This window comes from Charadrius vociferus, unplaced genomic scaffold (genome assembly GCF_000708025.1).
Source record: "Charadrius vociferus isolate BGI_N301 unplaced genomic scaffold, ASM70802v2 scaffold355, whole genome shotgun sequence".
Classification (NCBI taxonomy): Eukaryota; Metazoa; Chordata; class Aves; order Charadriiformes; family Charadriidae; genus Charadrius; species Charadrius vociferus.
In genome coordinates, this window is record NW_009648451.1 from 853,960 (window position 1) to 880,943 (window position 26,984).

At 37.3% G+C, this 26,984-nt stretch overlaps 1 protein-coding gene across 1 annotated transcript; it reads right to left on the bottom strand.

The window, feature by feature from the left end:
* Nucleotides 1-19: 19 nt before the first annotated feature.
* Nucleotides 20-26,984, bottom strand: LOC104286944 (chromosome unknown open reading frame, human C14orf159). Its single transcript, XM_009885592.1, has 12 exons — nt 26,880-26,984; nt 23,924-24,077; nt 23,065-23,263; nt 21,224-21,374; nt 19,544-19,666; nt 17,082-17,279; nt 14,721-14,981; nt 13,926-14,025; nt 12,006-12,154; nt 7,146-7,265; nt 4,575-4,726; nt 20-462 (listed from the first exon to the last, which is right to left on the bottom strand). Exons 1-12 carry the CDS (start codon nt 26,980-26,982, stop codon nt 319-321), a joined length of 1,854 nt encoding a protein of 617 aa, XP_009883894.1. The 5' UTR covers nt 26,983-26,984; the 3' UTR covers nt 20-318.

Below are 26,984 nucleotides of genomic sequence, written 5' to 3' on the forward strand. Positions count from 1 at the left end.
AAAACAGGAACAGCAATGCAATAATATTTCATTTTAATGACAAGCTTTCTTTGTAAAAGACAGATCACCTCTTAATACATAGTATCCTTTAATCTCCATTATACAATTACAGAAAAGAAAGGTAGACCAAATCATCATGATGATAGCCCCTTCTTGCTTCACAGAGATGTTGTAAAGGTAACAATGAGAAGTGGTGCGCAGCCAAGACATTAGAGACGAAAAGTCATCTTTTTCTGATCTTTTACACCTTGCGTGAGAGCCTAGGGAATAAGGAAATAACAGAGGAGCAACTCTTGATATAGAAATCACTACGGGCAGTCACTGCTGCACTTCTTGCAGCAGCTTTTCAATCATAAGCGAATGGGTGTTGTAGAAGGGCAGCCCGTCCACTTCCATTTCTAGGCTGGCAGTTTTTCCACTGCGGACCCCGTGCTGCACAAGTGTTTTCAGAAGCTTTTCTTCCTTAAAAAACAAAGAAATAGAATATAATTAAAATCCTGAATCGGAAAAGAGCATTCATCAAGATCTTTGTTTCAAACCTAGGGGAGGCTCTGACCACATCCTCCGTATTAATTTTGGATCGCAATTTGCTAACACTATTTTTAAATTGTCCCAAAGAATATATGTAGTATCTGGAACTTAGGGACTGACAAAAGGCTTAGATTCTTGACTACTATTTAATTACCGAATGATATTATTGTTCCCCACACTCCCTCAAAGAAGACGTTGGTGACAATTCAGAAGCATGACCCCTTTCTGCCTGGTTTCAAGTTCCCATATCGCACAAAGCAGAATCAGAGGAACCTCCACCCAAAGTACCTCAAAAAACTACCTGTCGTTTCACCAGCATAGCAGCTGGCTGCAGATGCATTTTTAAAGAAAAGAACAGAAGGGAACTGTGATCTCTGCGTGCCTGTTGCTCTCTATCATCTTTTCCTATTGCTTTTACGAGAAGTCTGATTGCTTAGAAAGGGGATGGGGAAAAAGGAAAACCCTGAAGTTGTGCCACCTTGGGATTCTCTGAAATAGTGCATACTATCCTTGGTTTAGAACTCAAACTCAATTTCATGTTTACAACAGTTATTTTCTTGCTTAACAGTAACATAAGCAGATAACAAAGCCTGTTCCAAGTTGAGCTGTTAAAGTACACAGAGGGAACAAAAACTTCAGTTGTGAGTCATGGGCCAGTTAGCACTGCGAGATGAAAAGATAGGATAAAATCAACTCTGAAAACCTCCTAGTGCTGTGAATGGTGAAATTAGAAGACCTGGTTTCAAATGGATGTACGTCTACCGTAATCTGCTTTCCTTTTCATTTCACATGAAATGTACACAGTAAAACTTTCTACTGTCTTAGTATTACTATAAAAGCAATTTATTTCTCTAATTCTGTTAATAAAAATCTAAGAAAAATAAAAAGCCTCGTCATGTCTTAGCTTCCCCCTGCCCCAACCCCATAGTAATTTACGTACAACTTTGAAATACATATCTTCTTTTCCCTTTCTTTGCTAGGAATGCCTTTTCTGGTCTTTGGACTAGTGTTCCGTTTCCACTTGTGTGAGACCTTGCTTTGATGGAAACTGCTACTGAAACAGCCCTACCCGTGTCCTTGACAAACAATTCTATAGGCTGAAATACTTCTTGTTTGATATTCCTACGCAATAACCTCTGGCAAAGACAGTTATCTCCTGCACACAAATTAATGATGAAAAATTTATAGAAGTTAAAAGGTCTAATCTTTTATTAAATGTTAGGGTTTTTTTCTAGGAAGACTGCTAAACCATAAAGAATACTATAGCTTTAGATCTGAATTTAGACATAATATGGCTGTATTTTACATAATACAGTATACGGCCAAAATATAAACATTTGTGAAAGAATTAAAGCATACTTTGCATGGCCAGTTGGCAGAGGATTTAGCGTAATTTAGTAACCTGCTTACATGTTAGAGCTCTTGGATCTGCTTACATGGGGAAAAAGGCTTGCTTGCTTAATATTATACAACTATGCCTGATAAACCGTATTCTATCATCAAATGCTATTGTTTCCATTTGTAGGGAACATACACAATGTACAGCATGCACACAGCTGTAAAGCACTGCAATTTACTCACAGTTCTCTCTTTAGTAAATAATTATGTTGGGAGTGGGGTAATCAAAAAAATAATCAACTTAATAGAAAAAGAGCTTGTTAATTTGCACTTTATTCAGGGAAAAAACCTCCCTTATGAATGACAAAGCTAACAAAGAATACTAAAACAAATGCCGCATCTTTATATATTGCTCATTTATAAAGTAATTCATATTCTTATAGGTCATAATTTCAAACTATATACTGAACAGTTCATTTCTTACCATTAATAAAGAGTTCAATAAAAGAACAACTGCTTGACATATTAACCTGGTTGTGAGATGCAAAGAAATGCAGAGTGCGCTGTAGGCTGCTCAGCATTAGCTACATTTGGATGTCTATGGATTAATGTATTTCCCTCCAGCCACTTCAATATAAAAGTACCAAGAACATCTGAAAAATCAAACCAATATAGTATCAACCAACATAATTATGATTCAACTCCACAACTGAAAGGTAAGTGAAGATTGTTTAGATCAAATTGTTTCTTGCTCATCAAGTTCTCAACAAGGAACAAATGTTTTGCAGTATCTCTTACTAAAATATATGTAAAGACTAACCCATGCACTTAAAACAATCTCAGTGCTCAGTGGGAACGGAGAGCTCCACGGGTCTGGGGTTTGTTGCAGCTCAATCCTGACACTGCTTGAACCTGAGGCTGTAGAGAAATAACCTTTGTGTTTCAGGGGAAGTCTTCATTTAGTAAGTATGATCTATAGTTTTCATGGAAGGAATGCCATTTTTGGAAGAAGTGTAAGACACGTTATAAGAAAACTGTTTGGTGTTTAGGCACTCCTTCAAATGTCTTCTTTCCAGTTACAGACAAATATAAACATCGAGGGGCGTATGTGTGATGGTGCTCTTTACCTTACTACGGTAATTATCATAGCATTAAAAGAAACTGGATTGGGCAGAAAGTAGCCATATAAACATAAATGGTCTGAATTGTTTTTTATACTAATGGAATACGTGAACACTAATGTGTTCAATCTTCTGCACTGTTTACTGTTGCATGATTTATAATTAAAGATATTATATTCTCTTGTAATTTTCTCTCCTCCACAAAACTGTTTCCATTAATTTTACCTCAGGAGATTTTAGTGTTGCACTTTGAATAGCCCATTATTGGATCATTATCAATATTCCCAGCTGTGTAGCTTAGTAAAACAAAACCAAGAAGGATTTCCTGTACACAATATCACATTTAATTACAGTATCTCATTACCAGGAATTGTGATCATAGTAGTTTCTAGGATATGTTAATTTAAAGGGGAAAAAAAAAAAGTAGATGCAACTGGAAAAAAACATTGAAACGTGAAAAGTAATTAATCTGGTTTTGGAAACGACTGCACTGAAAGGTGCCATATGCTTTGTTAAGTCAAAGGATAAGTTGCTATATGGCTATGCTAAACATCGGGATTAGTTTCGGTTTTATGACCTTTAGATGAAAAATCAAAACAGCAAGAATTAAAAAATGTAAGACCTACTCTAAAATACTTAAGAGGTGCTTTGTTGGGATTTCACGCAGAATGTACTGTCATCTCAGGAGAAATACTCCACTGTTGTGGGCAATATCTACAGTAGATGGATTACATTTTGCTTAGCATTCTTGGAGGTCACAAACTTACTGTTTTTGTCCAAGTCTCTATAGAGGTACTCTACCAATAAAACTGACTTGAAGTTCCTAAGTTATTACAATATGGTAGAACAAACATTACTCAATCGTTGAGGATATAGTTTTTTTTTTAACACTGCCAAGTTAAAAATACAGCCACATGCGTAGCAGGATGAGCACAGATCACAGTCATTTCTCACTCTTCTCAGTTATTTTACTTTTTCTCAGTCTAAAACCTTTGCATTCCCAGAATATCAGAGCTGCATTAGTCAAACCACGTTTAAAAATATACACCTGTAAGTCTTTCTCCAACATTAATTTAGAAACATTCAAAACTAATTATAGAAAGGTTCTAGCATAACTAGAAAAGGTGGGAAGATCACAAGTAAGTTGCAAAGATCAGAAGTATGGAGTGGCTGCTGTATTAGGACTGTGACTTTTGATTTTGGAAGAAAGACATCTAAAGAAGGATACAAGAGATTTATAAAATCAGGAATGATGCTAAGGAAGTGAACAGGCAATTTTAATCACTGCATTGCAATACAAGGATTTCCTGCACTGCCCATAAAATTGTAGCACTGTCTTGTTCGTGAAGCTGCAGCATATGAATACATTCATTTTTGAGGACTTTTATGTCCAATCTGTCTTGTAGCCTTTGTGGAATATTCTAAGTACAGCATGGCTGCTCGTCCACCAAGGATTCCCAAAAGTCACCAAAAGACCATGTGAAAGTAAGCTATTGAACTGGACTGGGCAGCATTTAGTGGTTGTAGCCAATTCCATCTACATGTCACAGGCAAGTCACAACTCCCTGGTCCTACAGAAATTACCTTGGTAACTGATGGAAGCGCCGATAGCCAGACCATCTTCTTTGATAAATGTGGAAACCCAACAGCTTTCCTCAGATAGCGGTCATGTACTTCACAAGTGCTGAGAATATACAGAGCGCAAGCAATGGCGTAGCCTCCCCAGTTAGAGACACCTGCAAAAGAATGTCACCATGAAACCAAACTGTAAAAAAATAAACAATGGTTATTATGGTTATTACAAAGATACCTAACCTGCAAAAGTCACCACTGCATACAACTGAGTCTCACCAAGGGTAAGTGTAGGGTACTGCACCTGGGGAGGAATAACCCCATGCATCAGTACAGGTTGGGGGCTGACCTCCTGGAGAGCAGCTCTGTGGAAAGGGACCTGGGAGTCCTGGTGGACAACAGGATGACCATGAGCCAGCAATGTGCCCTGGCGGCCAAGAAGGCAAATGGCATCCTGGGGTGCATCATGAAAAGTGTGGCCAGCAGGTCGAGGGAGGTCATCCTCCCCCTCTACTCTGCCCTGGTGAGGCCGCATCTGGAATACTGCGTCCAGTTCTGGGCTCCCCAGTTCAAGAAGGACAGGGAACTGCTGGAGAGGGTCCAGCAAAGGGCTACAAAGATGATTAGGGGATTGGAACATCTCTCATATGAGGAAAGGCTGAGGGACTTGGGTCTCTTTAGTCTAGAGAAAAGAAGATTGAGGGGGGATCTTATTAATACTTACAAATACTTAAAGGAAGGATGCCAGGGGGATGGGAGCAGTCTTTTTTCAGTGGTGCCCAGTGATAGGACTAGGAGTAATGGGCACAAGCTTGAACATAGGAAGTTCCATCTTAACATGAGGAGGAACTTCTTTACCTTGAGGGTAGTGGAGCACTGGAACAGGCTGCCCAGAGAGGTTGTGGAGTCTCCCACTCTGGAGACATTCAAAACCCGCCTGGACGCTGTCCTGTGCAACCTGTTGTAGGTGACCCTGCTCTGGCGGGGGGGTTGGACTAGATCATCTCCAGAGGTCCCTTCCAACCCTAACCATTCTGTGATTCTGCGATTCTGTAGCAATGGTGAAATGGAATATGGGTATGAATTAATTATTGACCTGAATTTGGAACATTTCTTTCAGAATTACACAATTGGTTAACATATTAAAATGTTTTCACCAGTATTTCAGAAAAAATTTCTGCAAGTTTCCATTTTGTGGTTTCCAGTTTGTGGTTTGTCTTTCCAACAAAGCAAAACTCAAATGGGCTTGGTCCATCACACAATTCCACTTGGCTTAAAGTGAAGCCCATGACCTGTGAGAAGCTGTGCTACAGCCCGGCGCCTTTTGCTTTTAACCACACAGAGGTAGGAGATTTTGATAAAGTGTCCTTAACCAGGCAATTTTCACTGGTGTCAGATTTTATAACAGAATGTTATGCTGTACCATTGCAGAGAATCCCTTTTTGGTCACAAATGATGACCAATTAACAAGTTTAGCTATTTCATAAGATGAAGCCATGGTGAAACTAATTGTGTCTTGATGATGTGTTCTTAGTGTAAGTAACATACACAAAAAGACATTCTAACGTAGCTAATATCCATAAACTTTCAAATAAGTCTACAGTCTTGTTTGACAGCCTCTTTGTCAAGAATGTATTGGAGATCATTAGGTTTGAAACCTGCTGTGAGAAGCTGTATCTGCTGCCTGGTACTTTTTCCAGAGATGCAGAATAGCAAAATTTTCAAAAACCATGTAAGTTGTTTTAGTGCATGTAGTTTTCCACACTTAAACATGTCCAAACCTCTGCCTCACTTCCCTTTGCCGGGTCTGCTTTCAAAGTAAAAATTACCAGAATTGCCAAAACAGCCACCATAGATACTATATACATATAACTATAAGAAGCAGATGTCATTTTCACCGCACTCTCATTTCTCCCCAGAACCTGCTGGTTCAGTATCAGGAGTGTTAGATATCCAGGTTAGAAACCTGAGCCTAAGTACAATATGGACCATTCAGTTCATAAATTGGTCCTTGCTGAACATATCTCTTTCACTGCAAATTTTCTTTTGCACTGATTAAGACGTTAGGGTAGAAAAGAATTTCAACTACAGCATTCAACTTTTGTTGTAGATTAAGAATGTACATCTGTCCTTGAGTGGCTGTTGAAAGGACTTATCATCTCTTCATGTAAGAGCAATGTGACTGATGACCCTGACAGGCTCACACCCACAGACGCTCATCAATTCTACTGAAAATTCGTATGTGCATAGACATTTTAATTCTTACACAGATCAATTCTGCAGTCTTCCTTGTTATTTTATTTAAAGTGTGATTTTTCAAGAATATTCAGGATTTGCCCAACTATTTCCAATTAAATGCACTTTCTTCACGGAATATCCTCAATTTTCAGTCATTTGTGCTGGCGCCGTAGTTGCTTAACTATTCAGAAAATGGACATAATACAGAGACAGATTTGTCCGCCAGTGATGACTCGGTCATACAAAAAAAGGGCCAATATAAATTAGCTGGAAAGACAGATGTTTTCTTGTCAATTGTATTCTCAAATATCAACAACTCTCCCGCCCCCTCAAAAAATCCCTTACCAGCTACAACTGCGAAATCAGCTTCAACATCACAAGCTATAACGTCTCCATTTTTTATGTGCTTCTTTACAGCATCTTTTACTTTGCCCATTCCTAATTCATTTCCTCCATCTCCAACACCTTTATTAAAAGAGAAAAAGATCAAATGAGTACAAACCCAGCATGTAACTAACAATCCATTAGGAAAGCATCCAGCATCTTCCCCAGAGTCTCTGTGACAGTTCATAGCTCCATACGAGACAATTTATCCTTTTTCATCAAAAGTGTCTACAAACAGAATACTGTGAATGAAATAGCTGAGAGCATCACCTATCACGTGCTAACATTTAAGTGTATATACGCGATGCATGCTGTACTGGTGCATGCAAAAGCAATTAAAATTACCAAGTGCTCATGAACAGCAGACAGAATTAAGATAGTAAACTTTGCTTATGGAAGGCCTTAAATGAGTGTTCTATATAATGAAATATCATAAGTACATTGGCACAAATAGAGAAAGAACACAGAAAATGAACCCTAAATAAACCTGAGAGCCTACAGTTGTACAGTAAAACAAACATAGAAAACTTTGGCTTGTTACAAACTTTAAGTAAAAAAAGAGATTAAATATAGCAATTATTGCAGAAAGATAAGTAAAAATATATGTAAGGACTTTGGCAGAAGTAGGACTTACTGCACTGGTAATCTGTTTAACATAGATCACTATCATTGTGCCACAGTGTACAAAAAGCCCAAGCCTGTCAACTATTACTGTTTTCATTTTTTCTAATATTTTTTGAAAAAAATAGCTAGTCCTTATTATTTTATTTTTTTAAAGTGTTCTTATATTCAGGGTGTGGGCCTTTGATTTTTGTTGGTCAAGTAGAAACACTATGTATTTGTCTTAGTGATTTCAGTAAAATCAATGGGACCTATGTAATTTCAGGAAAATTCTGAGCAATCCTATGTTTTGGACATTAAAATGTTAGATCTGGAGATAAACTAGCGACTTACATGAAAGCTGGATAGTACCTCTAGTCTTTTACTAATGTATAAAAAAAAAAAAAACCAAATCCATCTATTTAAATGGAAATTAAGATTTCTCTTTCACCTGTTAGTCTAAATGGCATCTTCTCAAGTTTGAAGATTTTATAGAAAAATCCTAGTTAATATCTGTGAAACAGAACAGTGAAAAGCTCCAAGTCCTCACTGCAATGTATCATATTTGAATTCAAAATGTGACTGTGCTCTAATGCATAGCATGTGTTACAGGAGAGAAATCACAGTATTTATAATTTACACTTCAAACCCTGAAAATCGATAAATTTAACACTTTTAGTAACTGCATAAATATCTCACATAAGTCCGTAGCAAATTTCCTCTTTAAGTGAAAGTTAAATTTCTCAGCAGCAATTTTTTATTTCCTTCAGTCTAATAGTCAAGGGGAGCGTAACCGAGTGACACATAACTTACATAAAAGTATTTGCCATGAAGGAGCTAGTCTTCTTTCTTATCTGCTCTAATAATCTGTTCACATTTACTCTGGTGTTGGGATTTAATGGTGCTTTCTAAAATCTGGTCGTTGGTAGGACTTTTCAAATAGGTAATGACATAATCACGGTGCCTCTATCATCATATATAAATATATTAGAATGCCAAAATTTTGCTCTTAATATTCTTTTAAAGGGCTAAAATGAATTGTTATCCTTTGTAGATCATCAACAGTTTCTTTAACTGAAAAATAGTAATCCGGTGCTCGGGGAGGGGGGTGGGAGGAGTCTATCAGCCGTGCTTTGCATTTTCTTGCCTTTGTGGAAGTCCTGTCACCAGGATGGCTGTGCCATTAGTAGGTCTACTGCTGTGGATGGATCCCATTAGCATCACACCGGGAGGAAAAGAACACCACACCAAAAATTTTCCTGTACCATCTGTTTTCTTCTTCCTCTACACGTCCGCAGAGGACTGCATTTTACTGTCGATTTCTAGAGCGAGATTCACCTGACAAAGCACAGCCATCTACACATGAGCTAGTCAGCTAGACTTTTGAAGTCAGCAGAGAGAAACAGACCCTTCAAACACTCAGTTCATCCCACCCCAAGGCAGACATTTCAAGTGTAGATGTCTGAAAACAGACAAGATGAATCCTCTTCTCCTAAAGGCCCGAGTGCTTTCCAGGCAGAGGAAAAATGGTTCTGTCGGATCTTCCACACAAGTTTTCACCAACTGCACTGCTTTCTGAAACTACATTCATGAAAAATGCGGGAAACATCAGTCTTCTGTGCTAAAAATCATTTGTATGAAAGGGAAACAAGTGTGACCGCATTTTTTCATGTGGCACTTCGGAAAGCTTCTCATTAGCTCCTATATAAATAGCATATAGCTATGTCAATTGTAAGACAGCTGAAAAAAATAGCATGTGGTTTTGGTAACATCTCTTAACCTTTTCTTCCAATTACTTGTCGAAAATGAGTCCTTCCACCCTCAGTCTTTCACATCTTCTTATTTTGCATATTTCTGAAGGTCGCTGCTTACTCCATGACTTTTTATGATATCGGTACCCATACAATTGTAGGCATTCTTCATGATTTCTGTGGTCAGACTCCCAGATCAGATTTTTTTTAAACATAGAACTTATTTTAAATGCAAAACTTCACAGCAATTAATCAGCATGTAACACATGTTCTAATCTACTAAGACAGTACTTCTTGTCACTGAGCACACTATATAAAGACTTCCGTGAGGCTGAATACTTGATCTTTCTAGTAACCTTTTCTAGTCTGTAAAGTCATCTGAGTACTCTGCCCTAATGGGTGCTGCACAATATTTGCATTTTATTTTGGAACTAGATATATGCCTCCAAATTCCTACTGGCCAGGGAGAAAGTCAAAGATGGCCCCACCAGAAAAATTTATCATAATCAGTAGCAATACATTATCATCAGCAATGAGAGACAAGACAGAAAGGCCACAGCCCAGATTTGTGCCTTGTTAAGGTGGCTTTGCAGAAATACATTGAAAAAGCCAACAGCCATCCCAAGAAATTGTAATCAAATTAAAAAACAGACCCAAAAAGTCAGTGTGATAGGCAAAATAAGAAATGTTAACTAGGAACAGACAATGTAAGAAAAAATTATATTCTCCAGTGTAGAATATCCACGTACTCAAATTCCAAGGGAGATCAGAGCAGATACCTACATTGTTTTTTGAAGCCTAATGAATTGTTAAATCATTTTCTATGCAGACATCTCTTTAGAGAAAAATGATGGCAATGGGACACAGTGAATCTGGATAACTGCCTCTTTTCTTCTTATTCACAAGCTGCTGGCATTTTTAATTAATGACATTTCATAGTATATTTGAATATTCAGAGAATGTTTAAAACAAACTAAATTCTGCTGAATAAATTCAAATTCCCACTGTGCAGAACACTCCAAACTGCGCTAAATCAATAATATACTTCTGGCTGCTCTGGGAGATATTTTAAGAGATTAGGGTGTTTTTGTTAAGGGAATCAGGATGAGATGTTACATAAGTAGCTGGAGAGACCAAGTCCTTTTATCAATACTCTAAAATCAGGGACAGAATAATTGAAATTAACTGCAGCAGATAAAGCTCTGAGGCATTTTTTTCTATCCTTATTCAGTCAATCTTCAGCTTCTCAGCTGAGATTGCCAACAGAGTGCCATCTAGAGTGCTTCTTTTTGAATGCTGAAAGTTACTCCTGAGGAACAGGCGAAAAATTTGAATTAAGTCTAAGTAAAATGTATTACAAATTTTAAGATAATACAAAAAATACCAGTGAACTCTTCTGCTATACAGCTTTAAAATTATTCCAATACAGTGAAATCTGACTATGGATTATCTCTGCGGGAGCTCTCTAAATTCTGTGGAAACATTTGAAAAACGTCACTACTGAGAAGTCAAAGTTCCAGTGGTTTTGGTACTACTTAGGAGCGAATCCACAGTGCTACAAGAAGAAAAATCAGCAGACATGTGACTGAAATCAGCCCAGCATGGACATTTATTTCTAGTTTTGTGACACTTACTTCTAATTTTGTTTCTAATATTTATATAATTATATATCTCCTAACTCCATTTTGGGCTACACAGTGTAGCATGAAGCATTTGATTGTACAAGGACGGTGTACGACACTTTATATATATCTGCGAATCCTTGATCTATGCCATACTCTTCCAAAACCAGAGACAAGTCAGTTTTCGGGACAAAAAGGGCAATCGACAAAAGAGAAGAGCACCATGTTGACAGCAGCACTCTTATCGGTGGCATTAGTCAATGCTAACGTAGTTTTGGCAGGAAGGACAATGTACTCCTTTAAAGATTACTATTGTATACGTATGTTTTGTTAGAGAAGGCACTATTATAACAGATGCAAACACGCAATCCCTCCTCAAGAGAATGTACCACTAAAAGGCAATACAAATTAAGATTCTATCCAGACTGCTGTTTTAACACAGGTGTAACAATCATAAAAATAACTATAATATTTTAATATGTAATGTTTCCGTTCAGTAATCATTTGCTTGCTATGCTGCTTTTCACACATAAAATACAGAATAAAGTCAGTGTTGAAAATTACACTTAGAAAAGCATATGTATGCACACAGATGTATAGATAATACACACACCTGGTCTTGCTTTCTTGTCCTTAAATAACTTCGAAATCAACTCTTTCATTTCTTTTGGTTGGGAGAACCCTTCTATATTCTTTTCCAGCAACGGTCTCTAAATTCAACCATGACGAACAGCTGTAGCCTGCAAGCAGTTATTCGGCACCTGCCTCTGGCTCCCCTTCACTTCCAGTAAGAGTTCCTCTTTTGTGCTTCTCTTGCTTCTGAGAATACAACACAAACTCACACATACCTGTTGTTGTGACTCCTGGAATGGTTTGTGCAGCTAAAAATAGTTCATCTATGGGATCCACTAGATGCTTAATGTTAACTTTCCTGGCATTGTAATAATTGCCATCAGCAGCCATCCCAGCACGCTCTATTGCTATCAGGTGATCAAATCTGGTTAGAGACGAGTGAAAAAAGAGAGGAGAGAAATCAAAGCTGTGATTCTCACATAACAAACTCTTTTGTTGGCTGCTTCTCCTGTTGCATTTGGTTCTACTTTTTGAACATTTGGTTAAACTTGGATACTGCTTTGTTATTTCTGAATATAGTTCTCCAGCGTTTTATTTTCAAAGATTACTTGTTTCTCATAGCTTTAGTGCAACTCCCTCAAACCACATTTGCCACCAAGAAATGGAGAAGTTCCTGAAATCCTTCTACCCAGCAATCCTTTGGGTCAGCCATCTGGCCTTCCTCTATTTCATGTTAAAATACATAACATCTTGTAAGACATTAGCTTCTCTAAGTGTTTTCAAAGAAAACAAAAAAGTGGCAAATTAATGATCACCTAAATCCTTGTTAATGTAAATATAGTCTCTGCTTAAGGTACATTCCTTAGCAAATGTTCATTTGTCTCTAGTTAGGGAGTTCTTTGGTCTTTAGATTTGGGGGATTTTTCTTTAAGTCTGCAGCTATTTTGCAAGTTATGAAACTAGACGTACTGCAGATGTACTACATTTTAAGCAGAATTTTAGTTCAGTTCTGCCACTGTATGTTAGAATTAAGTTATTTTGCTTCTGTTTCTCCAATTTTACTGTTAAGATGTTACTAGTTTTGCGGAATTACTTAATGTTTTTGTGGGTGGGTATCTACAGTGACCCCAGAGAACTCAAGAAGGTTAGCTGTCTACTTTAAAGAAACCTGCTTTAGGTTTTTGGGAGTGTGGGATCAATTGAAAAAGAAACTGGCTGTATTTATATTATGCATAGCTATAAACCCCAATTTTAAAACAATAAATAAAAAATGAAGACAGTATCATGCATACTATTACAGCATCTAATTATAGCATACACTAACCTGTGGAAAGAAACGTGAATTCAATTAATCGATGAAGCAAATACCAGGGTGAAAGATCTTTTTATTAAAGAGAACAAACTGAAGGCAACTACATTAAAATGGTTTGCAAGGGAAGATCAATAAAAATGAGTATTGTTTGCCTACTTAAAGGAAATGTAAGTTGCCTACTAAGTAATAAATGTGTGTACAGCTATTTAGCAAATTCTCCAGTGCTTTAACCCTAATCGCACACTTTGTATAAATCTGAATTTTTGTCCAACACTGTATACTCAACAATGCATATGCAAACAGCTCAAACTGATATTGAGAAATGCATGCACACACTTATAATTTTGGCTTTGGCTGCCTAAAGACAATAGGATGATCACTTTTGCACTATTACAAACACATGACATTTTATTAAATCAGATCAGATTCCCCAGTTGTCAGATTTGAGCCAAAGCTTTAGAAAGTGAACACGCTCTACAATTCTCTTCCTAGATCTTTCACTGACTCCAACATAATATTTTCCCTTTCTGACTTTCTAACTGATTTAAAAACCGGTAAAATAATATATTGCGTGTGTGTATATCTATCCATGGAATAACAGCTGAAAAGCTTTTAGAAATTTTTCAAAGGAAAAGAGCTATTGATACATGAAGTATCATTTCTTTTTTTAGTACTCCAGAAATGCATAATTGCAGAATAACATGGAATTCTGTACTCCACGCGTGCTCTGATACCAATGTTTGGCTCCAAAGTTGGTTCTATTCATTCCAAGTCTTAACGATTTATTTGTAACCATTATGCCTTCTTAGATCACGGTCATTATTATTATTATAGCTTCACACAGTAGAGGTGTGACCCATTCTCAAAAACTGAATACACATACCTAGGTCTTCCAGGATTCCCATTCTCACACAAAAACATTAAAGCTGAATCAGCACTTTCCCTTTGGTAACTCAATAGTGGGACAGGTCTCTTCAAGATTCCTACAGGAAAACAAAAGATAATTCAGATACTGTGTAGCTTTTTTTCAAAGTTACTCAAACACACATAAAAAAAAAAAAGGAAAAAAAAAAAAAGAAAGCAAAACCATCCAGATATAGTAAGGACTCAATGTCTTTACACAGTTCCTGATAAGCTCCCTGCATCCTTATTTTAAATTAAGTTTGTTTGGATGTTAGTGCTAGTAAATGGGACCTTGAGACAGAAAACGGGTCTACAAGAATAAGAACAGACATCCAGAATTCATCACGAACAGCTAATCCAGAATCAGTACCCAGACACAGAATCACAGAATCACACAGAACTTTCAGAGTTGGAAGGGACCTCTAGAGCTAATCTAGTCCAACTCCCCTGCTAAAGCAGGATTGCCCAGAGCACATTACTCAGGACTGCATCCAGGCGGGTTTTGAAAATCTCCAGAGAAGGAGACTCCACAACCTCCCTGGGCAGCCTGTGCCAGTGCTCTGTCACTCTAACTGTAAAGAAGACACATAGGCATTAACTTGATGCCAGATAGGTTTAACAAGATGTCATCGTAGCACCACTGATCAGAGCACAGAGGATGAACTCTGGTTCATTCTCTGGAAAAAAACATCCTGTATTAAGCAACAGTGTGATGAACTGAAGCAAATCTTGGCTCAAATTGGCAAGATAAAAACTGAAAAAACTTGTGTCTTACCTAGTTGAACAGCCTCTTCAATAATCTTTTTATTCAGATTCATGGCTCTCTGATCTGTTACTATGGCAACCTCTTTCTCCAAGGCCTGCAACATAGCCGCAATAGCGAGCGCTCCCGGGGGCCCGTCGTTTTCTTCCGGCGGCTCGTAAGTGAAGTGGGTAGGAAATCCAGTTGTTATCAGCACCGACCGAGCATGGGAAATGGACAGGCAAGCCTTCAGCAGCTCGTCCTGGCGGTGTAGATGAATTATACCCCGGTCTCCTATAAAAATGTTTTTAAAGAGAGCAGTACACTTCAATACAGCATTCTCCTTTTGAAGTTTCTGTGTGGGTGAACCTGCATACTTTAATGACATAAAATGGGGTTTTTTAAAAAAAAAAAAAAGAGAAAGAAAAACCTCTGGTCAAAGGCAGGAATTGGGGTAATTTCCTCAGGAAACCTAGGAAGGTGTAGGATATGAGTAATGGAGATAATGAGCTGTGCTTCCAGGTTAAGAATTTCAGTTAACTAGATTTTGAAAGTTACTATACCTAGCATTTCTAGGTATTGGTGTAAATAGCTTTTTCTTTTTCTAAGAGCTTACTGTGTATTGTTTCCTATCCTTTGGCCTTCTGCTTTCCTCTGATCTGTGGTGACAGTCGTGCTAGACCATGTCTAACTACTGAAGCTAGACTGCTACTCAAGCATCCCAGATCTCGCAGAAGTTTTGATGCAGAATTCAGATGAGTAAGCTGGTCCTTTATTTCTATTTAACTCTATTCCCTTAGGGAAGAGCTAATTCCCAAATAAATTCCACTTAATGAAACGATAAATCACAGAAGTGAGGTTTCAGAGACATTGTAAGTTACCAGGGGACTTTCTAAACTCCATGACTACAGTGATATCCAGGTGACTGACTAAAGATCTTGTAACTCTTTGTGTAGTAGAGAACCATGTTATCTCACCATGAGAAATAGGTGAGTATTAGCAGATGTCTCTTCTGGTGGGTCAGGCCCTAAAGAGGCAACACTGTTATCTCTGTATGTCTTTCACTGTTCCAACCCTTCCTATCCCCCCTGCTTTCCCTGGCACTTGGAAACACAAGTTCACGGTGCAGTCCTTTCAACTTCCTAACACTCCTGAAAACCATGAATACCAGCAGGATGTGCTGATATTCATGGGCTGATAGTGAGAGGTAAGTCCTCACTATTGTTTTCTAGCCTCCTCGCTTCATCTTTCTCACCTTCCTACTCCCCCCTCACCCTTTTCTCTTTTTGTCCTCAAGTTCCCCTTTGCCGTTTCTCCCTCTATTCTTCCTACATAACATACAGGCAATATATAGCCAGTAAACACCGGAAAAAGTTCTGAGCAAAACTTAAGTAACAGAAGCAGGGAATATTAGTCTCTGAGAAGTGGGGTATATTAACTGAGATGAAGTACTGTACTCTCCTTTAGCAACGAAATGAAGCTAACTCTTAAGTTAGGTCCTGTATTTCTGCAGAGCATGGCATTGTGCCAAGCCAAACTCCAGAGAGTGGGAAAAGGAGAGGCCTTGTGAGTAAAAATAAACAGACCCAAACATATGCACACAGCCCAAACCAGGAGCTTGGGAGAGCTGGGTGTAAGCTGTTTTCCACTACTGCCTACAGAGAATTTCAGAAAATTTATGGGAAACTGAGATCAGAATTTACAGCAGACAGAGGGGACTAATTCAGTGTGTATTTTAGGAATGGCTGTGCTATTCAGTTTGCCTTTATTTCCCTCTCATCTTCTTTGTGCACACATGCAGCCCTACCTCTCAATCAGGTCGCTTCAGTCCATCGCACAACACCTCAGTGATGAATATGTCAGCAGAGCTTGATGCAATTCCACCCATCAGAGGGGGATGTTTGAAAAGCACAGGCAACTACCAGAATTTTCTGGTAGGAGCACAGTAGTCATGAATGTATGTAAAGAAATGTGCTATTCACTCACCAGTGAATACCCGTGTAGCTGTTACCAGTCTGCTGAGGCGCCCTGTACTTTACGTACCATTTTCAGTTTTATTCAGTACCAGTTCTTATTCCTTGTGGACTCTCCAGTCTGCTGTAAACATCGATGCTTCTGTGTACTTTGAGAGTATACAGTCACTGAGATCAGATATCCCATTACCCATAAGGTTGAATGGGTTTGACAGAATCTGATATTAAGTACGGTTACAGAAAATGTAAGACCTAGTTATATTAACTCACTGTATTCACAAAGAATTTTTAAAAATCTCAAAATTGCCTTTAGATTCTTACTGTGTTCTTGAATTTTATGACTATCTAAAGAAAAAAAAGCAGGATAGGTCATATCTACCTCACAACAAATCCCCTTAAGGAAGAGAGTTTTTGTTTTTACCTGGATCTATTGCAATTAGGGTCTCTAGATTCTTTATCTTTTGGGCTGCTTCTGCTGACACAATACTATAATGAAGAGGATCTTGAGAAATGCAGTGGACTTGTGGGACTTCTCTTGAGAATCTGACTGTGACATGGTCATTCTTTAGGTCGGTAATGAACATGCAGCCAGGAGAATGAGTAAAAGCTAATGGAGCTCCTAAAACAGGTGAAAAAAACTTCAATTAAACATGTTGTTATTGCAATATATTGAAATATCAGAATGACAAAACAGCAAAAATCTATTTAATTTAACAACACAGGGCCCCTGCCTGATGACGCTATATAAAAACAGGTGATATTTTAAGTTACACTGCAGCAATTAAGACACTTTGAGAAAGAAATGTATGCATATACATCTGAAAGTGTTTTCACTTTTAAAAAGCTCATATGGGTAGTTGAGATCAGGTTTTTCTACAATGTCTTTTTTGGTACAAACTTGAGGCAACTTAGGAACTGAACACTGGTACCCTCCAAGAAAGTCTGTCAGGAATTGACAAATCTGAAAATAGGGTTTGACACGCATGAAGAAACTAGTGCATTGATGTTGCTCCATTGACGTTACTGCTTAAGTTTGCACAGTGTGTTGGTGATATTGTTTCCATAAGATTAAATTAACTTTCTAGGTTCTAGAGTGCTGTGGAAGTTATAGTGTCTCTCTTGCACCTTTGAATATCCTTGCAATAGTGGTACGATAAATCTATGGCAACTACTGCCTGCTGGCTACGAGTAGTCCTTTATTGGATTAAGGAAATGGCAAATAGCATCTCTGCACAGTGTCTTGCTAACCTGGCTAGGAGACCTATAAACTGGAAAGGAATAATGACAAAAGGTGACCAGTACACCTTAGCAAAGGGAATCTGAGTAGTGTCTAAAACTCTGGTAAACAATAAGCTTATTTAGACTTGAACAGCATAGTAGTTCCTCAAGCTGAAAATATTTGCTGTCCTTATACTAATTCCAGAAGTCTTCATCTAAATTATACTTGATTTGGCAAAATTGGTATGTTGTTGGACAAATCACAACTGGTACAAGCAAAATTTCACTTTGTTAGGATGGTGAGAAGGAAGGCAGGATTTCTTTAACAGGTACATATGTGCTTGGTCTGTTCTAGATGTGTTGGGATTCTATGGCTAGTTAATCTAAAAGCAGCTGGGGAACATGGGTTTTGAGGTTTAATATACCTCACCAAACCAGGTAAGTAGACAATATTTTTTGTGAGAAGCTAGCAGATTCATCTAAAGTACGGGCACTGATGGTATGGTAGAATTTTAGCTACCTAGATGAGAAGGGAGCACAGTAAGATAGAAACTGCCAAAAAAATCCTGGAGTGCATTAATGATAACTGGTTTTAATACAGAAAATGGAGAAATAAAAGTAAAAGCCAGTTCCAGCCAAAGGCACAGCTGCTTTGGATAATAGATTGTAGAGAGGTTGGCAAATTTTTTCTCTGCTTTCCCTGCAACAAGGATACATGAGGAAGATGAATAACACTGCTGGAGAACACAGGAAAGAGCAGGATTTTCAGTTTGGATTTGGGACTGGAGAAAAGGGGTTGTACATATGAAAGAAAAAGAAGTCTCTGCTCCTAGTGCTGAACATATTTACAGCAGGTGTTGAGAGCAGTTAAGCTAAACATCTGTAAGAAACCACAAGGATACTGCAAATCCTGCAAAGACAGAAGGACAAGCAGATGACCTCCCAAGGCTCTCCCAGTTAGCTTCTTTTTCAGTAAGAACTGAAATATGAGATTTCAATGCACACTAGTGATTTAGAGCAGTATAGTACTGTCATGATGGTTTAGTTGCTTTTTCTTGCCCTTTGTGCTCATGTCTGTTATAAATGACTGGGTAAAGTGCAGGACAGCTCTGTGCAGAGGGCAAAGTTTCATTTATGTAAAGTGTATCACATTTACTTCATTTTAGAACAAAAGCTAAAAGCTCAAAATTCTTTTCCGAGTCAATCAATTTGCTAGCTCCTGACAACATTTTGGAAAGATTTCTGGCTTTTTTTTAAATTTTCTTCTTTCCCTTTATTATTGTTTTACTGCAGTGTAACGCAAAATAATATTTTAAAAGTCAGAAGCTTAAAAAAGAATGCCTTTAAACTTATAGTTTTTAATAATGCTTAAAAAAAGACATTTTGATGCAGCTGGAGCTTTAGATTTCTGCCTTTAAAGTACTCAAACAAAAGTGATGGAATTTCAGTAAGAACTTCCTTGAAGTTAGACCTGTATTTCACAATGGAAAATAGTCCTTCCAAAGGTTTTTTTGTTGATTGGTTGGGGAGTTTTTTAGCTCACCCTAAAATCAAGGCTGCTAGTCAGCCAACTCAGTCCATGTTTAAAAAACAAACAAAAAAAAAAAAAGAGAGAAAAAGAGATTGAAGGATAATTTAGAAAGAGTCCCCGAATAGAGTACGTACTGCAGTTGATGACTGCTTCTATTCCTGTTACTCCACAGGCCCAAAACACTGGAATATCACCAGGGTGAAGGTGAACTGGATCTCCATAATCCGGTTTGGAAAGATCTTGTATTCCCAGCAGACCTGGAATTGATCAAAAACGAAATCATGAGAGACTCCAAATAAGCATGCCTGCTGCAGAGCTGTGGGGGAGCAGAGCCCAAACATCACTCAGTGACGCTAAGATAGACAGACAATAAGCTTACAACAGTGGCAAGTCCCACTGAAGTGGCATATTTAGTTTGCCTTTGAGTTCATGTCCCCAGAACCTGAGCTGACTTGCTTTCCCTTTTTGTACTTGATGACATCAGTAAAAATGCATTCACTTTATTTCTGCAACAAAACACAAGCTAGACGTGCATGCTGAGCTTCCAAGATATTATAAATCTTCTCTATCAACAGAAGAATTATGTTCATAACACTGGCAAACAAGGATAAACGACTGCAATGCAAAATGGGTTCTTTCTAGAACATGTTTTCTACTGCTTTAGCTTCCTACGTTCTTTAGCTAGAGAAATGAGCAACTGTTCTTTTACCTCTCTGGGTTAGATAACTACCTCTCACTCTTACCCAATTTTCATAAAATTGTCTTTTGCTTTATTCTAACAACTACTTGTAATATTCTGGGTCATTCTAAGCACTTGCTCTCTTCCCCTACTTTTAAATTTTTCAGGCACTTTAATATACCTCTGTTTTTTCTGGAATTAAATTATATAATTTGTATATATAATCATTTACTCTTTTCTGTTAAAAATAAATAAATAGTGGAGACCTTTACTCGCCCAATCATCTTGTTGCTCTACTCAAAGTAATGACTTATTACTAGTTCCTCAGATTTAAGCACTCAGACCAAATATATTACTGGGGTGTACTGTTACCAATGACATCTCCTTCCGTGCTCTGCAATGTGATCCTTCTGTGTATGCAGCCCATGAGTCTACTGATTGACAAATTTCTGTCAGCAGAAAGGAATGGTGTTTTTTTTATTGTGATCTATCTTCATTTTACAGGTGTTTGGTTTGGTTTTTTTTCCAACCAGCCTCCTGTTTTATAACTTTTTTCAGTTTTCGCTTGCAAAGAATAGGCCTATACTTGTTTGAGCTGGGTTTTTTAAAAAACATATTCTTTTCATATTTCTATTTATTCTGTCTTCAGTGTTGTGCTCAATGTATCCTATTTCAGTATTTTTAAAAATTATGCAGCATTTACTTTTACAGTCATCCACTAAGACACAAAATGCATCCACACATACTTCTCCCCATGCTGTCAATCATTGCTACCCTGTCACTGGAATCTCTGACAGCAAGAAAGTATTCACATATAAATGAAACTGCATACATTTCAGAAAAATGTGATTACACGCTTTTACCAAAAACCACCCCACCATATAACTTAATTTATCAACATCAGACAGCTATCTTTTGTCCAAGAAATTTATGTTCAACTCATTCAAAACCTACCTTTTCTTTCTTTCTTTTTTCTTTTTTTTTTTTTCAATTGCGGTTTGTGACCATTAGAAAGGATTAAAACATAATAAATTTACTGGTGCAGGTATTTCAGTCCTACCACTTCCCATGGTTCCCCCCTTTCATTTTTAGACACAGTAAAGTGCATGCAGAGTGAAATATGAAAAGCACTGACCAGGGTCACCCACGTGAATTGGTGCTCCATGGGCTTCTTTTAATTCAGACGTTGCTAGCACAGCTGCTTCCAACTTGCTTTCAGGAATAGGTCTCATTGTGACGACTAAGTTGCAGCAAAAAGTAGAAATGCTATAGCAAGGCACAGCTGTCTGGCAGTTTAAAAGAATCCAAGGTGTTAGCAGGAATATTGAATAATACTTCTAAAGTACTAGAAGAAATAAGTCTAAAACTTTGTGCTGTACTCGAGTTTAGAAAGGCCGCATACTAACATTCATTTTAAATCTTTTTAAAAAAAATATTTCTCTTAGCATCCCATAATTTTTTTTTTTTTTGTATGATCCAGCATTGCAGGAGTGAAACACTCCATCTTTGAGCTTCTTCGTAGAGATTACTAAAATTTTCAACATTACTCATTTCTTGCTTTAGTACATGCGGTGTACAGTGTGGTGAGCTCAGTATATTCTGAATATTGTCAGACAACAATGGTGTGCTCCCTATGCAGAAAGGGAAAAAGCTAATAAAAAGTATCACACAGTGAAAAATCCACTTGGTCTGAATCTATCCTCTACATTTGAATTCAGGGGAGCTACAGTGCTCTGTAACATGCAAGGGGTCAGGAACTCCTGCTGCTGGCAGTACCCACTCCTACAGAACCAGCATGCCAGTTCCACACATACAAAACCTTTTATGCCTCTAGAAAGGTTCTATGGAATTCATCATCCTCACTGACTGGGATGCTGAAGCACATTCTCCCTTCAGAAATAAGCAGTCCGGCTTTTTAGAACAAAATGTCTGATATCTAAGTTGCATTTGAACATAAACAAGATATGTAGACAGCTAGAGCTGTATTAGAAAGTGTTCATTAACAATCTTTATAATAAAAATCATTATACCTTTCACTGAAGAAATACACCGTACAGTTCTTCACAGTATTGATGTGCTATAAACTATGAATTTTTCCTAATTCAGAAATTTTATAAGCAGACACATAGTTGTATTTTTTTCCTTTAAGCTTGGTAGAGGGATTCATGCATGAGATACATTTGTGCCTTCATTTTAACCAGGAGTATAGCAAAAAGATTGTGAAATCATAACACTGAAACCAACAACAAACTTTGTCTAGTAGAACAGCACACATACATATATGAAAAAGGCATGTGGATGTGTACTTAAGTGTTCTTAATACTAAAGGGTCTACCTACTGGAGCCAGTATTATTCTAGGACTTCTGTCGACATCAAAATCTGAACTATAAACTTTCTGAGCACAGTTATAATTTTCAGTACTATGGTAGACGCCTGAAGTTTTTGGGAACGTCTTCTGTCTCACAGGTCTGCGTTCATAGTAAATAGGCAGTTTAGAGGCTCTACTGTCACAAGAAAAAGCCAAAATGTGGCTGTCATACAGGCAGGAGAAACTGCTACTGTCATGGCTCATAAAAGGAATATTCCTACTGCAAGCCAGAGCTGGTACAGAGAGCAGGATATGTATAAAGGCATGGTCAGAACACTGCATGGGTCATCGGTTGAAACAGAGAAGGCAAACCAGAACAGAATCCAAATGAAATGGCTGCCATGGCGAACAAGGAAAAACTTTGTCACCATAAATGAATAAAACAGCAAACTGGCCTTTCAGGACGTTGGGAAAAGCAGTGAACTGAGGCTGAGCCTATTTTACCCTGTATTTTTATGCACTCAGCACTAGCACATGCCTAAAGTTACTACGCAAGTAGGAAAAAAGTTCTGATTTTGAGCAATAGGTAAACACACATAATGTGAATATGGACAAATATTCAAAGACAAAGTTAAGACAAAGTCTATGTGCGTGTGCATATACTTACCTTATACATGCTTACATTACATTTTTGTTCAACATTTTTTACAGGAATGCCAGCATTTTGGACTGCTTTTTCAAAAGAGAAGCTGCAGCCTAAATAAAAAGTCACCATGTCCTTTAGTTGTTCAGAATACTCCTTTAGGCTTTTCAGTGATCCAGTACAAGCTCCATGCTCAAATATTCTGTACTGCAGGCAGTCAGTTCTAGTGAAATAAGAAGTTGTCACAGCTTTATCATATTTTTTGAAAACAAGGCAAATTGTTTGAATTGACATTAATCCAGTATCAAACCACAAGATACAGCCTACTTTATCCACTTCTTTTCTTTCTGATCAACAATGCAACAAACACATGCAAAAACCCCAGAATATCTTATTCTACACAAAAACAAGCCAGTAAACAGAACACATTAAGAGTCTGGTATTTTTTAGGTTTTATAGGCAAATGTCCCTTATACAAATCTTGTCTCAGGACTTAAAAAATTAGGGACCTGTTTTAAGTCTTGATTTTAGCGTTTACTACAGAAGTACATCTTTTAAATTTCAGAGACCTACAAATACCATGCAGTCATCAAACAAAGGTAAAACTCTGTTATTTAATTCTGCTGACTCAGACTGCAAAATATTTAGAAATTACACAATTTCACTTTTACATTAGAGAAATACTTGTAATACTTACAATTACCATAACATGTTTCTCAAGAACCAGATGAGCAGGCTGTTATACTCATGCATAGTTTTCATTCAAAGGTATAACTCCAAGAAAAGAAACTTGTTCAAAATGTACAACGCTGTGAGCAGGCTGTTCCCTGAAACCCTCCTAATCACCGCAGAACTTTGAGAAGCAGAGTTAGTCCGTAGTTACCTGATATCAGAATCACTACTCAGAGAAGGACATTTCCAATCACCTGGTTTACTTCTGTACAGCAGCGGCAGAGGTCCATCATTTGCACGGCAAAACTTCTCAAAGTCATCAGCCAGAGACTTGGGCAAAATCACGACATTGGCCTGTTTATAGCCTGAAATTGTGGAAGGTAGGAAGGACTGGTTATTAATTCAGTTTTTCGTTTGTGAAACAGTCACTTTTCTGTATAGATTTCTTTAGATGGTGGATAAAATATTACCTTAAGGAATTTTTTGATTCTGAACTCTGTAATTAAATTAAACAACTTTTTAAAATGTTTTAAAAATCATAGCTAGATGCACTCTGTATGTGAAGTTGTTCACAGCTGAAATAGTTGGCAGCCATGGGTAGTAATAGAATATGAAGACAGTATAATTACTTTAATAAACTTTTCTATGAATTTACATATAAACATAATTCATTACCTAACTTGGAAAATTAATATTCTATAGGAAAATGCTTTACTTTGCAAATGTTAGGACAGATCCAAAGAAAGGCTATTGCATACCACACTTTCACCATTTTTTTTCATTTAATACCAAGCTATGAATCATGGCTGGTCCAACAGAAAGCTCCTGGTATCTCGACGTTATGTAGCCCACTCTTTAGAATTTGTTAGCTATGGAATTTTACTGTGGGCTGCAATTTAACAGACATAACTACAGCTCAGGAATAAACTTGTCCCTGTCACACTGAATCTCAGTCATTTCTACTATTTCTAATTTAGAAAACTAAAATAAACAGAACAACAGCTACACTTCCTTCACTTGCAATCAACTTTGATTTAAAAGGTTGTTGACTACTACCATGCAATGGCTTCTAAAGACATTAACATTTTTGCAGTGAGTATCAGTGAAGAAAGCTCACATTCATTTATTTAGCAAAAATTTATTTTCTAAACAGTAGTAGTTAATACCAATGCCATTTTAATTTTCCTGCATGTAAATACCAGCTGTTCAAACACAGAGAGGAAATCTGGAGTACAACTAGCCTGTGGTATATAAAACTGACAATTAACAGTCCCTAACTCCTGTATTGATAATGTCTTGAAAAGTTTTTACCATGCCTGATATCAGATAGACAAGTAAGAGGCTGCACAGAAGCTCTTACTTTCGTAAATACTGCGTAAGTCTGTCATCAATGATCTACCTTAAAGGGCTGTAGAAAATCAGCCAAATCTTACTCTTGACCAAAGCTAACAAAGAAACCAAAAGATACAGTTCTATTCCTGATGGAAAAATGCAAAGCAAAGGCTGAGGTAAGCATGTATTTGCATACTGAATGTGCCCACAAACTACTCTCTTGGGAGTACTCAGCACAAAAATTCATTTTATTACTAGCAAAAGTTACTAAATACAGAAACAGTTTCTTGCTAAATACAGCAATACATTTTTGTTAAACAAACATACTAAATTTACCACTGAATAAAATACTACATTCAGTTACCTCTCAATTTCATTCCCTGCTGTCCATATGAAATCCACAGGCACATTCTACTTTGCTGGTGATATTCACGAATTCTTAAAATTACGGTTTTAGTCAGTGCATTCAACTCAGACAACACTGAATTTAAAATACTAGTCACAGCTGACAGACTGTATCTGTAGGTAACTTTCAGGCATTCTATAAACTCGTGAAAGCTTTGCTATAACTCTTTGACAATTTTATTGTTCCTGCTGTTACCTATACTTACTTTTTTTACAGACAAAAAGTTATTTTTCTCTTCCCATATCAGCTTATGTATATACTTTCATTATGTATCCATCATTATGAATATATTCACGAGCAATGTTAGTGAAGCTGGACATGCTGATCAACCCATTCATTAATTCAACACACTCATGTCCCAGTTCAGAGAAGTTTAGCAGGAGTTTTTCATTTCTTTGGTGAATGACAGTGAAGGCAGTAAGAAATAACAATTTTAGTAGCGTATCACCCAACATGTAATGCAATTTTAAGGATTCTGAGACATTCCAATTACCCTATTTTTTTTTTAGTCTTTGCACAATGGGGCTGTATGCTCTTGGCTAGAAGTCTGAACTTGTTTTGTACATAGCCAATACTTTTTTCAAAAGTAAAAACTAACACATTTAAAACTACTGCAGCAATACATGCACTTAAAAATACAGTTGGGGCAAACTGCAGATTATTAACATTACAACACATTTTCGATTAGCGTTTTTCAACTTATATACTGATGGAAAAGAAACCCCATAATTTCAAGACTCACTATGTTTCTATAAAATTACCCTTAATGTTCTTTATGTTATAGCAATGCTACTACACACAGCTTTGTTGATCAGCTATTTGCCACAGTATTTTTAGTTAAGTTACATTTTAAAGTTGATCAGAACAATGACAGAGACTTTTCTGGTTCTGTAAAAGTCCAGCTAGGACAGGAAAAACAGAAACCAATTTTCCAGAATGCATTCAGTTATCTGAGGACAAAACTATTTTTCCCTCACCCTTATATTTCTCAGTCTTGCTGAGTCAGTAATTTCCAACTTATGCAACAAATGAAGCAGAAAACCACTTCTGTAAATATACATCTAATTCTTCCCCAAAGTGTATCTACTTTTTCAAATATTTTCTGCATCCACAATTTCTCTGTGACATAACCGGGAGCTGAAGGATGCTCTGCAAACTCTGAAAACAAAGTCCATGTACTTTACACAGGTAGGATGATGTATTTTCTCTGACATAGCTTTATGATTTAACAACACAGTGTCAGGTGCTTACAATGTGATTTCAAAAACACCAAAGTGACTTAAGAACGTAAGTCAACTTAACATTTTCTTCTGTTTCACTTTAGTGCTTTTGATATTCTTACATTCCTTCATGAACAGAAAAAGAAAATATATAGCTATGAATCTAAAACGCAGTCACTTTTGCACTTAGAGCTGCTAGGTTTACCTACCTTCCGCCATTCCAGAAGTATTACTAATACTGAGTCTGTTGCATCGAATTATTCTTCTTAGCACATGGGGAAGGAGAGATTTCAAGCCTCCTGTCAAAAACATCT